This window comes from Somniosus microcephalus, chromosome 20 (genome assembly GCF_052327205.1).
Source record: "Somniosus microcephalus isolate GS21.2 chromosome 20, FLI_Smic_1.0, whole genome shotgun sequence".
Classification (NCBI taxonomy): domain Eukaryota; kingdom Metazoa; phylum Chordata; class Chondrichthyes; order Squaliformes; family Somniosidae; genus Somniosus; species Somniosus microcephalus.
Genome location: NC_141006.1, coordinates 81,775,742 through 81,790,826, shown reverse-complemented (window position 1 = coordinate 81,790,826; position 15,085 = coordinate 81,775,742). Strand labels below are relative to the sequence as shown.

Below are 15,085 nucleotides of genomic sequence, written 5' to 3'. Positions count from 1 at the left end.
ATACCCTCGCATTTCTGCTATCATCCTTGTAAATCTTCTCTGCGCACTCTCCAGTGCTTCTATATCATTTTTATAATATGGCAACCAGAACTGTACGCAGTACTCCAAGTGTGGTCTAACCAAGGTTCGATACAAGTTTAGTATAACTTCACTACTTTTCAATTCTATCCCTCTAGAAATAAACCTTAGTGCTTGGTTTGCTTTATTTATGGCCTTGTTAACCTGTGGCACAACTTCTAGTGATTTGTATATTTTTACTCCGAGATCCCTTTGCTCCTCTACTCAACCTAGACTCGCACCCTCCAAGTAATAAATGACCTCCCTATTCTTCCTACCAAAATGCAATACCTCACATTTATGTGTTGAATTTCATTTGCCAATTATATGCCCATTCTGCAAGTTTATTAATGTCTTCTTGTAATTTGTTGCAGTCCTCCTCAGTATTAACTATTTCCCCCAATTTGGTGTCATCCGCAAATTTAGAAATTGGGTTTTTGATTCCAAAGTCTAAATCGTTAATATAAATTGTGAACAGTGGTCCCAGTACTGATCCTTGTGGAACACCACTACCCACCTTCTGCCACTGTGAATGGCTACCCTTTACCCCTACTCTGCTTTCTGTCTTGAAGCCAGCCGGCTATCCGCTCTGCTACTTGTCCCCCGACTTCGCATTCTCTGACCTTATTCATTAGACTACTATGTGGTACCTTATTGAAGGAGTTTGAAAATCTAGATAAATTACATCTACTGCATCACCCTTGTCTATTCTCTGTTACCTCTTCAAAAAATTCAATGAGGCTGGTCAAGCAAGACTTTCCCTTTTGAAATCCATGCTGACTATTCATTACTATATTTTGGCTTCTAGATGTTCTTCCATTTTCTCCTTTAGTAGGGATTCCATTATTTTTCCTACCACTGATGTTAAGCTGACTGGTCTATAGTTCCCTGGACATGTTTTATCTCCCTTCTTAAATATTGGTATTATAGGATCCAGCACGGCTTCCTTCCTCCAGGGCTGGAAACACACTGATCCAGAAACCTCTCCTGTACACAGTTCAGGAATTCCTCTACTTGCTTGCCAGTTACACTTGCTTTTTGTCCCCCCCAGCAATGATCCCTGTAAATGTTTTTTTGGGTGCACGGCCCATTCACAGGTTTGCACGTGTGAATTTTAACATAGGAAAAGCCGGTCTCTGGCTGCGCGGCACCGACAAAGTTGCCCCACAGTCTACATTAGCATAATTAAAGTCCCCCATTGGCACTACTCTTATTATTTTTACATCTTACTGAAATTTGCTCCTCCATCTCCTTCCCACTAATTGGTGGTCTATAGTGGACACCAATGTTCCCTCTAATTTTTCTTTAGGTGCGCGGTCTCTTTAAATTTGCCTGGCGGTCGGTGTGCAGCCGGAAATGCACAGTGCTTCCCCTGGCTGGGGGGCCCAGAACGAGGGGTCACAGTCTCAGGATAAGGGGTAGGACATTTAGGACTGAGATTAGGAGAAATTTCTTCACTCAGAGGGTGGTGAACCTGTGGAATTCTCTACCACAGAAGGCTGTGGAGGTCAAGTCACTGAATATATTTAAGAAGGAGATCGATAGATTTCCAGACACAAGGCATCATGGGGTATGGGGAGAGAGCGGGAATATGGTATTGAGATAGAGGATCAGCCATGATCATATTGAATGACGGAGCAGGTTCGAAGTGCAGAATGGCCGACTCCTGCTGCTATTTTTCTATGTATCTTTTCCAGCAGCAGCTGGTGCGCGGCCAGCGCGGGACCTCCCGATTGGTGCGCGGGACCTCCCGATTGGTGAGCAGCCCCTCCCGATTGGTGCATGGCCAGCACGGGACCTCCCGATTGGTGCATGGCCAGCACGGGACCTCCCGATTGGCGCGCGGCCAGCGCGGGACCTCCCGATTGGTGAGCGGCCCCTCCTGATTGGTGCATGGCCAGCACGGGACCTCCCGATTGGTGAGCGGCCAGCACAGGACCTCCCGATTGGTGCGCGGCCCCTCCCGATTAGTGCATGGCCAGCACGGGACCTCCCGATTGGTGAGCGGCCCCTCCCGATTGGTGCATGGCCAGCACGGGACCTCCCGATTGGTGCATGGCCAGCACGGGACCTCCCGATTGGTGAGCGGCCAGTGCGGGGCCTCCCGATTGGTGCCTGGCCAGTGCGGGACCTCCCGATTGGTGAGCGGCCAGCGCGGGACCTCCCGATTGGTGCCTGGCCAGCGCGGGACCTCCCGACTGGTGCCTGGCCAGCGCGGGACCTCCCGATTGGTGAGCGGCCAGCGCGGGACCTCCCGATTGGTGCCTGGCCAGTGCGGGACCTCCCGATTGGTGCTTGGCCAGTGCAGGGCCTCCCGATTGGTGAGCGGCCAGCGCGGGACCTCCCGATTGGTGCCTGGCCAGCGCGGGACCTCCCGATTGGTGCACGGCCAGTGCGGGACCTCCCGATTGGTGCGTGGCCAGTGCGGGACCTCCCGATTGGTGCTTGGCCAGCGCAGGGCCTCCCGATTGGTGAGCGGCCAGCGCGGGACCTCCCGATTGGTGCACGGCCAGTGCGGGATCTCCCGATTGGTGCCTGGCCAGTGCGGGACCTCCCGATTGGTGCTTGCCCAGCGCAGGGCCTCCCGATTGGTGAGCGGCCAGCGCGGGACCTCCCGATTGGTGAGCGGCCAGCGCGGGACCTCCCGATTGGTAAGCGGCCAGCGCGGGACCTCCCGATTGGTAAGCGGCCAGCGCGGGACCTCCCGATTGGTAAGCGGCCAGCACGGGACCTCCCGATTGGTAAGCGGCCAGCGCGGGACCTCCCGATTGGTGCCTGGCCGCACACCTTAGGGGGAACATTGGTAGACACCCAACACCGTAACAGCTCCTCTTCTGTTGCTAATTGACATCCATTCATCACAAATTCTAATCAGTGAATCTAGTTGTTCTTGCACTAATTTAAAGAACCATCAAAATACTGTATTTAGTCTCACTGGAATTTGTGTTTTCTATAGCCAGGTACAGAAGATTACAATCCAATCCCGTCAATAGCTGAAGCAACACAAGTCGCCTTTGAGTTACCGCTTTTAGGTGTATTTTTAATAACGCGATGCTGGTATTTAGGACAGTCAGCTGAATCAACAAGATCAAAAGCAGCAAGTCTTTGGGATTGAGAAAATAGACAATAAGCTCTGACCAATATTAGAAGAGCTGCTTTTATTTTTTTTTTAAAAGAAAGAAAGCAACAAGTCTCATCTTTAGAACATCGGAGGCAGTAATTACGACATTTTCATTTCTTCCTCTATTATCTGAGTTTCGACTTTGACTTTCTTTGCTGGTAAATAGGACCCCATTCCTGCTGCTCGTTCTGCTTCTTCCTGCGTGTACGGCTCCTCGCTCAGCTGTTTTAGCCTAGGGAAAACACAATCCACAAAAACCAGGATAAAAATTCAACAGCTGATTTTATAAATGAGCAATGATGATTGGATTGTAGATTTCTTTCATGGTCCTGTTCAACCAGTGAACTCAATTTGTTCCAATATTATGTTAAACATCTTAAACAGATGTGGGCTCCCCCAATAGCCCAGCAAGCTTATCTGGTGAGGAGATGATACAGACCAGGCTAGATCCCCGGTCTTCAGTCACAGAACCTAGCTCTGGGAAAGGGAAACCGGCCCAGGTTCCCATGACTGATCGCTAACTAGCGACCTCTGTTAGAAATACACATGTGGAAATCAGAAAAGGATAAAAGCAGACTGGGATTTGAAACCCCTACGTGGTTGAAGCGCACGTGAATCAGTATTATCAGGGGTTGTGTAATTGGCCTTCACGCTCGCCAACTGAAGTAGGGGGTGAGGGAGAAGAGAGAACAGTAGGTGAACCAGGGTTTCTACTCCCAATTGCTTTCTGTGACCCCTGCTAAAGGTGCAGTGATATAATCAATGGTTACAGAAAGATTCCGGTGGTCTGTGGTGCCCCCGTAGGCATAACCTGCCAGTGTTTACAGTCTAGGTTTGCGCATCAAGAATGGCCATCAACAGAGTACCAGAGGGTTGCTAGCACACACTGAACTGTACATCAGTATTAGTCACTGACTGTAATCAAAATTAAATGCAGTATCGTATCTTCTATCATGCTGATTTAACAGTTTACGGTCCATCTCAATAAAAGGAGCAGCGACTCGAGGCCCGAGCGAGAGCGGGACCAGCGAGAGCGGCGGGGATAAAAGGAGCACCGACCCGAGACCCAAGCGAAAGGATAAAAGGAGCAGCGATCCGAGGCCCGAGCAAGAGCGGGGGGATAAAAGGAGCACCGACCCGAGACCCAAGCGAAAGCGGGGGGATAAAAGGAGCAGCGATCCGAGGCCCGAGCAAGAGCGGGACCAGCGAGAGTGGCGGGGATAAAAGGAGCAGCGACCCGAGGCCCGAGACCTGAGCGAGAGCGGGAGGATAAAAGGAGCAGCGACCCGAGGCCCGAGACCAGAGCGAGAGCAGGACCAGCGAGAGCGGTCGGGATAAAAGGAGCAGCGACCCGAGGCCCGAGACCTGAGCGAGAGCGGGAGGATAAAAGGAGCAGCGACCCAAGACCTGAGCGAGAGGATAAAAGGAGCAGCGACCCGAGGCCCGAGACCAGAGCGAGAGCAGGACCAGCGAGAGCGGTCGGGATAAAAGGACCAGCGACCCGAGGCCCGAGACCCGAGCAGGACCAGCGAGAGTGGCGGGGATAAAAGGAGCAGCGACCCGAGGCCCGAGACCTGAGCGAGAGCGGGAGGATAAAAGGAGCAGCGACCCGAGGCCCGAGACCAGAGCGAGAGCAGGACCAGCGAGAGCGGTCGGGATAAAAGGAGCAGCGACCCGAGGCCCGAGACCTGAGCGAGAGCGGGAGGATAAAAGGAGCAGCAACCTGAGGCCCGAGACCTGAGCGAGAGGATAAAAGGAGCAGCGACCCGAGGCCCGAGACCAGAGCGAGAGCAGGACCAGCGAGAGCGGTCGGGATAAAAGGACCAGCGACCCGAGGCCCGAGACCCGAGCAGGACCAGCGAGAGCGGTCGGGATAAAAGGAGCAGCGACCCGAGGCCCGAGACCTGAGCGAGAGCGGGAGGATAAAAGGAGCAGCGACCCGAGACCAGAGCGGGAGCGGGATCAGCGAGAGCGGTCGGGATAAAAGGAGCAGCGACCCGAGGCCCGAGACCAGAGCGGGACCAGCGAGAGCGGGAGGATAAAAGGAGCAGCGACCCGAGGCCCGAGCGAGAGCGAGACCAGGAGCGGGACCAGCGAGAGCGGGACCAGCGGGAGCGGTCGGGATAAAAGGAGCGGGAGCGAAGGAGAGCAACAAAAAAAAAAAAATCAAGGAGTGATGTCACAGGACAGCAGGTAGACGATTGGTGGGTGAGTATTACCATTTTTTTTTCTCTCTAACCGAGGACAGCGATTTAAACTAGGACTGGGAAACTAGAACATACTGTATTAAATTTATAGCTTAACTAGTTAAACTATTTAATAACTATAAATAATCGTTGAATAAAGACTTTAACTAATTAAATAAATAAAATAAGGCTAGACTAAGATATGGCAGGGCAGGTTGTGTGTCTGGACTGCAGAATGTGGGAGTTTGTGGACAGCGAGACTGTCCCGAGCGAACATGTCTGCAGGAGATGTTTCCATCTTGAATCTCTCCGGCTCAGAGTCATTGAGCTGGAGTGCGAGTTGGAGACACTCCGACACATAAGGGAGGGGGAGGGATTTCTGGACAGTTTTATCCAGAATACAGTCACACCCCAGAGGAAAGGTTCAGGAAGGGAGGGTGTGACTCCTAGGGAGCCGGGTAGCGGGGACTTACAAGAGGTTGAGAAGGAGGTCCCGCAGACACTGGTCCTGTCCAACAGGTCCGACGTACTCGCTACCTGTGAGGACAAGGAGAAAGACTGCAGGGAGGACAGTCACGATGCAGACCAAGGCACCGTAGCTCAGAAGGCTGTCTGGGGGGGGGGGAGGGGGGGCGGCGGTGAAGAGCAGAATAGAAATGTGGTAGTGATAGGGGATAATTAGGGGGATAGATAGCATCCTCTGCAGCCAAGAACGAGAATCCTGAAGAGTGTGTTGCCTACCAGGGTAAGGGATATCTCACGGCAGCTGGAGAAGAACTTGGAAAGGGAGGGGGTAAATCCAGTTGTCGTGGTCCATGTTGGAACAAACGACATAGGTAGGAACAGGGAGGAGGTCCTGCTGAAAGAGTATCAGGAGATAGGCTCTAAATTAAAAAGCAGGACCTCGAGGGTAATAATCGCTGGATTATTGCCTGAGCCACGTGCAAATTGGCATAAAAACAGACAGATCAGGAGAATTAACACGTGGCTAAAGGGCTGGTGTGGGGAAGAGGGGTTCCTTTTCATGGGACACTGGCACCAGTTCTGGGACAGGAAGGAGTTGTACCAATGGGACGGGCTCCACCTGAACCGGGATGGGACCCATGTCCTAGTGGAAAGGGTAAATAGGGAGGTGGCAAAGGCTTTAAACTAGTAAGATGGGGGGAGGGAGCTTCAAGAAACATAACCAACCTAAATATAAACAAAACAGGAAAAGAGAGCAAAGGAAAGAATAAAGTAAGGGAGGACATTGATGGCAAGGGAATAAATAGAGTTATAGAACAGAAGTCCAAAAAGATGGTTAAACATAAGGGCCTAGAAATTCGGTATGGCCCCGCTAGGTCTTTTGCGCCCAAAATTTTGCGCTCGCCAGTATTCCCGTAGCGCCCGCCTAAAATTCAGTTGCGACGGGCCAAGACGGCGGCGGGCGCTATTGCAGGGTTTGGCCGCCTCGCTAGGGGCGATGAATGTCACTTTCAGGCGTCCAGCTGCCGCTGCGGCACCCGATGCGGTGCGGCAGGCTGGGGTACTGCAGGCCTCCTCCTTCTCTTAAGGAGGAGCTGCCTGCAGCCGTCAGATTGCCGGTGGATTCCCCCGGCAAATGAGCCCGGCACCACGGAGAAGTGCCGGGCTCGCGGGACTCAGACATCAATGCCGCGGCGGGGGGGGGGGGGGGTGGTGCAGGAGTCCGGGGAGGGAGGTGCGGGCAGGCGGCCGCCGGGAAAGCGGCCGGCCGCCGCTCCACCTTTATGCGCCGGCCTTTCGGAGCTGCAAGACCCCGTTTCACAAACGCTGTTTGCGGCTGCCACGGGCGAGGCGGCCGCAACTGAATTTGGCCATCGGGCCGGAATAGCATTGCAACCGGGGCGCTGCGCACACCGATGACGTCATCGGTGCCGGTGCGGCGCTACCGGCTAACGCTGATGTTAGGGTCCATCTGAATTTCGGGCGATAAAAAACTTCAGGCGCAAACCACTTTATAGCCAATAAGTGGGCGCAAACGCAACTGAATTTCTAGGCCAAGGTGAGAGGAAATCCTATTAAAAATGAGTTAAACTGTCTGTACAGCAATGCACACAGTGTCCTTAATAAAACAAGGGAGCTCGAGGCAATCATGTGTTGCGAGGAACCAGACATAGTAGGGATTACTGAGACATGGCTACAGAAAAATCAGGACTGGGAATTAAACATTGCAGGGTGTAACATATTTAGAAGATAGAGCGGGAAAAGGTGGAGGTGGAGTAGCTGTACTTATTAGGGACAACAATGGCAGTAGAAAAAAGTGACGCAGCTATCAGCAAGACAAAAATAGAATCCATGTGGATAGAGATAAAAGATAAAAATGGATCAATCACACTAATCGGCGTAGTCTACAGATCACCTAATAGTGGAAGGGAGGTGGAGGAAGAAATATGCAGACAAATTAGGGAAATGAGTAAAAAAATAGAATAATAATCATGGGGGATTTCAACTACCCCGATATTAATTGGGCAGAAGAGGTAGGTAAAGGGGATAGGGAATAGAGTTCCTACAATGTGTACAGGACTCCTTTCTAACCCAATATGTAAAAAGCCCAACAAGGGAGGATTCACCATTGGATCTAGTAATGGGGAATGAACCAGAGCAGATAAGAGAAGTAAAAGTAGGGGAACATATAGGCAATAGTGACCATAATATAACATGCTTTAAGATGATAATTGAGAAGGACATAAGTATGACAAAAAACAGGTTAATAGATTGGAGAAAAGCTGATTTTGAGGGGCTGAGAAAAGAACTTGGGAAAATAAAATGGGCAACAATATTGGCAAACAACGATGCAGAACAGCAATGGGAAACATTTAAAACGGTGTTCAACAGAGCGCAGGAACAATATATTCCCCTAAAAGAAAAGAACAAACTAAACACCAATGAGACTCCATGAATGAATAAAGCTATAAGAGAACAACTGAGGGTAAGGAAAGAGGCATACATTAAGTACATAGATAGCAGGGGAGTGCATGATAAGGGAGAATACGAAAAGATTAGGAGAGAAATCAAAAAAACAATTAGGAAGGCAAAGAGGAACTATGAAATTAAATTATCAAGGAACATAAAACAAAATAGTAAAACATTTTACAGGCACATCAATAAAAAAAGGAAGGTTGGGATAGGAATAGGGCCATTAAGGGATAGACAGGATAATACCACAGGTAACGATAGGGATATGGCAGAAATGTTAAATAATTATTTTGCTTCAGTATTTACCAGGGAGATAGAACAGGTGGACATGACATTAGATGATGAGATTAGTAATGAGAAAAATGCATTTAAAATAAAAAGTGGGGATATATTAAATAAACTAATCAAACTCAGAGGATTAAACCCCTGGATTGCAACCAGGCATTTTAAAAGAATCTAAGGAAGAGATAGCAGAGGCATTACCACACATATTAAATAATTCGTGAGAAAAAGGTGTCGTGCCAGAGGACTGGCGGGTAGCTAACGTAATACCGATATTCAAGAATGTCCAGGGAATTATAGACCTGTCAGCTTAACATCAGTGGTAGGAAAATAATGGAATCCCAACCAAAGGAGAAAATAGAAGAATATCTAGAAACCAAAAATATAATAAGGAATAGTCAGCATGGATTTCAAAAGTGAAAGTCTTGCTTGACCAACCTCATAGAATTTTTTGAAGAGGTAACAGAGAGAGTAGACAAGGGTAATGCAGTAGATGTAATTTATCTAGATTTTCAAAAGACTTTCGATAAGGTATCCCATAATAGACTGATAAACAAGGTCAGAGAATGTGGAGTTAGAGGACAAGTAGCAGAATGGATTGCTGGCTGGCTTCAGGACAGAAAGCAGAGAGTGGGAGTAAAGGGTAGCTATTCACAGTGGCAGAAGGTGGGTAGTGGTGTTCCACAAGGATCAGTGCTGGGACCACTGCTGTCCACAATTTACATTACCGATTTAGACTTTGGAATCAAAAACACAATTTCTAAATTTGCGGATGATACCAAATTGGGGGGGGGGGGGGGGGGAAATAGTCAATACTGAGGAGGACTGCAACAGGACATTAATAAACTTGCAGAATGGGCAAATGATTGGCAAATGAAGTTCAACACAGATAAATGTGAGGTATTACATAGAAACATAGAAGATAGGAGCAGGAGTAGGCCATAGTTTGGATGATCAGCCATGATCTCATTGAATGGCGGAGCAGGCTCGAGGGGCCGAATGGCCTGCTCCTGCTCCTATCTTCTATGTTTCTATTCGGCCCCTCGAGCCTGTTCCGCCATTTAATGCGATCATGGCTGATCATCCAAATTCAGTACCCTGTCCCTGCTTTCTCCCCATATCCCTTGATCCCTTTAGCCTTAAGAAATATATCTAACTCCTTCTTGAATATATTTAATGAATTGGCCTCAACTGCCTTCTGTGGTAGAGAATTCCACAGGTTCACCATTCTCTGGGTGAAGAAAGTCCTCGTCATCTCAGTCCTAAATGGCTTACCCCTTATCCTTAGACTGTGACCCCTGGTTCTGGACTCCCCCACCATCAGGAACATCCTTCCTGCATCTAGTCTGTCTAGTCCTGTTAGAATTTTATAAGTTTCAATGATTTTGGTAGGAAGAATAGGGAGGTCACTTATCACTTGGAGGGTGCGAGTCTAGGTGGGGTAGAGGAACAAAGGGATCTCGGAGTACAAATACACAAATGACTAAAAGTTGCGACAGGTTAGCAAGGCCATAAAAAAAGCAAACCAAGCACTAGGGTTTATTTCTAGAGGGATAGAATTGAAAAGTAGGGAAGTTATGCTAAACTTGTATTGAAGCTTGGTTAGACCACACTTGGAGTACTGTGTACAGTTCTGGTCGCCATATTATAAAAAGGATATAGAGGCACTGGAGAGTGCGCAGAGAAGATTTACAAGGATGATACCAGAAATGCGAGGGTATACATATCAGAAAAGGATGAACAGGCTGGGTCTCTTTTCTCTTGAAAAAAGGCTGAGAGGTGACCTAATAGAAGTCTTTAAAATTATGAAAGGTTTTGATAGAGTGGGTACAGAGAGAATGTTTCCACATGTAGGGAAGAGCAAAACTAGAGGCCATCAATATAAGATAGTCACCAAGAAATCCTATAGGGAATTCAGAAGAAACTTCTTTACCCAGAGAGTGGTGAGAATGTGGAACTCGCTACCACAGGGAGTGGTTGAAGCGAATAGTATCGATGTATTTAAGGGGAGGCTGGACAAGCATATGAGGGAGAAGGGAATAGAGGGTTACGCTGATAAGATTTAGATGAGGAAAGAGGGGAGGAGGCTCGAGTGGAGCATAAACACCGGCATGGACTGGTTGGGCCGAATGGCCTGTTTCTGTGCCGTATATCCTGTGTAATAAGTCTTCTGTTTGGCATACCCTAACTAATGCACATTTTGTAAGATTCCCAAAGATGCAAGAAGATGTCTACTATTCACAATGTTAATCTTTATAATTATGCAGCACTAATTAGTGCTGGATTGAGTTTTTAAACAATTGGCATTACCTGCGTTTGTGAAGTTTGGTTTTAAAATGCTCTTTGAGACTTCTCTGATCAATGAAGTATCGCCTGAAAATGAAGCAAAGGAAAGGTGACTAAAATAGAAAAGGAAGGTCTTTAAACCTCGTGTGACTGTCCATCAAACCATATTCATCCTTCTCCCCTTCCCCATTCAAACTTCTTGCTAATTGTCTCCTCCCACTTCTGTAGGTGCAGTAACGCCACTCCTGTTTTGGCCACTGCACTACATCAGTGAATACTGCTCCTTTCTCCTTGAGCCAGTATCTCACTGTTTGGTGGATGAAGCTGCTCTCCAGGAAATGCCCAGCATAAAGGTAAGCAGTGGCCGAGGTTCAAAAACTGGGGTGTAAATTCCACATTGAAGACTGGGGTGTAAAATCCCAGTATTTTGAATGTGTGCTCACTATAAACTGGATTTGGTGTTACCAATATTCTAGATTTGCTCCTCTTAACTCTCATTGGGAGTTTCACTTCTCGAATTGCAATATTAAATTTCTGAGATTTCATGGGGGGCGGGGGAATTATTTTTAATGCTGCTCATATTTTGAATTGTAAAGACTATATTTGAATTCTGAAACTGTTTGTAAATGACTCCTTGTAACCATATTTGGTCTATAACAGATGGAAAATTGTGGGCAGCACACCCTTGGTTTGCCAATATGTACCCCAGTGGGTGAGGCTCCTTGCCCTCGCACCACCCCCTCCCTTTTGCAAACTCAGCCCTATTGTGTTGACAGAAGCTCCAACCAAAGCCCTGTGCAGAATGGGCTGGCCAGGCTCAGGAGCACAACACATCCATGGTGGCAAATGAGTGCAACGTTCAATCAAATCTCCCAACATACCAGCAGGAGAGAAATGATACGCTCCTTCCCAGGAATATTAATTCATCTAAAATGCAGAAAACACATTGTTCACCAAAGGCAGCTACTTACGCGCAGTGTAAGCAATAGAATTGTGCACTTCCGGTGGCGTCGCAATCTACTTCCTGGTGCAGTAATTTGTCTGCATTTTCAGGTTTCATATCTTCATGAATCTGGTCTAAATCTTTAGTTCGCCTTTTTGTTTTCCACAGCTTTGATACACTTTTCTTTTTGTCACTGTTGTGATTGCGTATCCTCTTCGACCTAGTCATTTCCACCAATGATCTTGAAACAAAAACCAAGATAATATAAATACCCTTTTACACTTCAAAATATTTACTCACTTGCCTTTAAGAATTATTATGGATTCTGTTTCTGGTAGGACAATCCATGTCCTTGCAAGCCTGTGTAAAAATACAAAAATCCCCACTGTTTTTGATCAGCTTATATATTCCAGATGCCGACTCACAGACCAGTATCCTGATGCAAAGTTATTGGGACATATCTGAACTACCTTTGTGATCTCAATGATTAATTCCACCAGTTTAGCAATATATAATAAATAGTTATATTCTTTAGCCTTTAAAACACTAGTTAGGCCACAGATAAGAGTACTGCGGACAGTTCTGGTCACCATATTACAGGAAAGATGTGATTGCACTAGAGAGGGTACAGAGGAGATTTACAAGGATGTTGCCGGGAGTAGAGAATCTTAGCTATGAGAAAAGACTGGATAGGCTGGGGTTGTTTTCCTTGGAACAGAGGAGGCTGAGGGGAGATTTAATTGAGGTGTATGAAATTATGAGGGGCCTAGATAGAGTGGATAGGAAGGACCTATTTCCCTTAGCAGAGAGGTCAATAACCAGAGGGCAGAGATTTAAAGTAATTGGTCGAAGGATTAGAGGGCAGTTGAGGAGAACTTTCTTCACCCAGAGGGTGGTGGGGGTCTGGAAATCACTGCCTGATCACATTTAAAAAGTACTTGGATGGGCACCTGAAGTGTTGGAACCGACAGGGCTTCGGACCAAGAGCTGGGAAGTGGGATTAGGCCGGATCGCTCTGTCGGCCGGCGCGGACACGATGGGCCGAATGGCCTCCTCCTGGGCTGTTCGAGTTCAGGTGAGGAAGGGGTTAAGGCTTTACCCGGTGCCTTTTGATCAATCGAATAGATCACAATTCCACCACCCCCACCCACCTCGGTTTCCAGACCCCCGATCTCCAGACCCTCTCACCGCCGCGCGGCCTCTGCTTCCGGGGTCACGGCGCGCTCCGGGCCGAGGTTGAAAGGTCACGGCGGCACGTGACGCTCGGGCCTTGCATTTTCCAAACAACGAGGCCAGGCCCCGCCCACTATGGGGAATATTTAATTTCAGCAAAAAAAAACTCTTTTTATGGGGGGGGGGGTGTTTCGGGCCCGGGGAGAGTCCCGGTACCGACTCACCTCAGAGAGCGGCCGGCCGGTCCGCCCGCCCGGGGCCCGGGGCCTGGGGTCCCGGTACCGACTCACCTCAGCGGCTGGGCCTGGGGTCCCGGCACCGACTCACCTCAGCGGCTGGGCCTGGGGTCCCGGCACCGACTCACCTCAGCGGCTGGCCCGGGGCGGGAGACCGGCGGCTGCAGCCTCGGCTCCTGTGGGCTGGTCGCTCGGACTTTCAGCCACAATTTGTCAAATGACTGAATGTTGCTGCTGCAGCTTTTCAAATGTATTTTTTAAATCTAAAAGCGCAGAGTTCTCGTTTTGAACAAAAGTGTTAAATTGACGGTTCTCCAGCACAACTTCCAAGGATGTTTGACAGACTGAGGTCAAAGTACTCCTGCCTCTAAATCCGAAGATAGTTGGTTTAAATCCCACTCCAGACTTCCCAATGTAGGCCGGCACTGCAGTGCAATACTGAGGGAGTGCTGCACTGTCGGAGATGCTGTAATTCAGGTGAGACATTAAACTGAGGCCCCACATGTTATATCCGTGTATCTTAATGTTGTGTCCTTCAATAATCAGACAACAGACTGCAGGGAACGATTCAACAGGTGTTTACTGAATGAGGGTTACTCTAGAACTAGTCCGTAAGGGTGACCCCGAGCTTCCGGTCGCCTGTCATTTCAATTCACCGCTCCATTCCCACTCGGACCTCACCGTCCTTGGCCTCTTGTACTGTTCCACGGAAGCTCAACGTAAACTCGAGGAACAGCACCTCATCTTCCGATTAGGCAGTCTGCAGCCTTCCGGTCTCAATATCGAGTTCAACAATTTCAGATCATAACCTCGGCCCCTATTTCATTTTCACTTATATTTTTCCACTCCTTTCCTTTCCCCCCCCCCCTTTCCTTTTGTTTCTCTCTCACACCTGGCAGCTATCTTTTGCCCTGCCAGTACACTTTACACCTAATCACAGCCTATTACCATCTCGTCTAGCTTCTAATCTCTTTTACTTCTTTTGGTTCTTTAATTCTTTTGTCCGATCGCAGCCCTGCCTTCGATCTAGTTCCTTTTCTCTCCAGTTTTGAAGAAGGGTCAAACCCGAAACGTCAACTCAAATTTCTCTCCACGGATGTTGCCTGACTTGCTGAGTTTTTCCAGCATTTTCTGTTATTTTTACTCTAGAACTAACCGTTCAGATCACTCAGGGTTATATACAGGTGTGGTCACTGCCGGTACTTTACAGTATACAGGAGCTGTAAAAAGTAGTTCTCTCCCTTAAGGTATATATACATTACATACATTACAATTCCTCCCCTTTTTAGATTAACAGTACCATAATACTCATTTAACAATTAACATTTTTAATATACAATGTTATATGAAAATAGTCCATTCATATATTCAGTCTCTGGGGAGGCTTCCTGATTCTTTCTGGATAAAGCCTTTCCCGAGTGTCTCGTTCTTGGTGCGGAGGCGATTCTAGCACCCTGTCGTCAGTTGACTCATCAGCTTCCAATGCTATTGTTTCTGAGGTAGATGCGACCTGTACGTCGGGTTCCTCACCAGGTACGTATGGCCGAGACATGGGGTTGACTCATTCCTGTGACTCTAGGATCTGGTCAGCATGGCGTCTCACAATGTTCTCCCCAACATCCACTGTGTACATTATTGGCCCCTGCCGTGTGCATATCGTTCCTGGTTGCCATTTCTCTGTTCGGTAGTCGCGGGCCAAGACTGGTTGCCCTACATTGAAGCTCCTTGTCGGCTTCTCATTGATGTGCTGGAATTGCTTACTCTCAACATCTCTTCGTACATTTGGTCTGAGCAAATCCAGACGAGATCTCAATCTCCGGTTAAAGAACATCATGGCCGGGGACTGGTTGGTGACTGCATGTGT

General features: G+C 48.3%; 1 protein-coding gene across 3 annotated transcripts; it reads right to left on the bottom strand.

The window, feature by feature from the left end:
- Nucleotides 1–3,195: 3,195 nt before the first annotated feature.
- Nucleotides 3,196–13,439, bottom strand: znf593 (zinc finger protein 593). 3 transcript variants are annotated; one of them, XM_085963095.1, is made up of 4 exons: nt 13,350–13,439; nt 11,841–12,053; nt 10,894–10,956; nt 3,196–3,410 (listed from the first exon to the last, which is right to left on the bottom strand). In XM_085963095.1, the coding sequence occupies exons 2-4, from the start codon at nt 12,038–12,040 to the stop codon at nt 3,278–3,280; spliced, it is 396 nt and encodes a 131-aa protein (XP_085819221.1). In that variant the 5' UTR covers nt 12,041–12,053; nt 13,350–13,439; the 3' UTR covers nt 3,196–3,277. The 3 variants fall into 3 exon arrangements, with proteins under 3 accessions (XP_085819221.1, XP_085819219.1, XP_085819220.1); XM_085963093.1 differs by lacking the exon at nt 13,350–13,439 and adding an exon at nt 12,964–13,070; XM_085963094.1 differs by lacking the exon at nt 13,350–13,439 and adding an exon at nt 12,763–12,956.
- Between the last annotated feature and the right edge of the window lie 1,646 nt (nt 13,440–15,085).

Bases quoted from the DNA above. Each gene is read 5' to 3' on its own strand.
- znf593 (XM_085963095.1), bottom strand. From the start codon at position 12,040: ATGACTAGGTCGAAGAGGATACGCAATCACAACAGTGACAAAAAGAAA. The intron at 10,957-11,840 runs GTAAGTAGCTGC...CTTCATTTTCAG, and splicing joins TTCTATTGCTTACACTGCGC to GCGATACTTCATTGATCAGA. The intron at 3,411-10,893 runs GTAATGCCAATT...TGTTTTCCCTAG, and splicing joins ACCAAACTTCACAAACGCAG to GCTAAAACAGCTGAGCGAGG.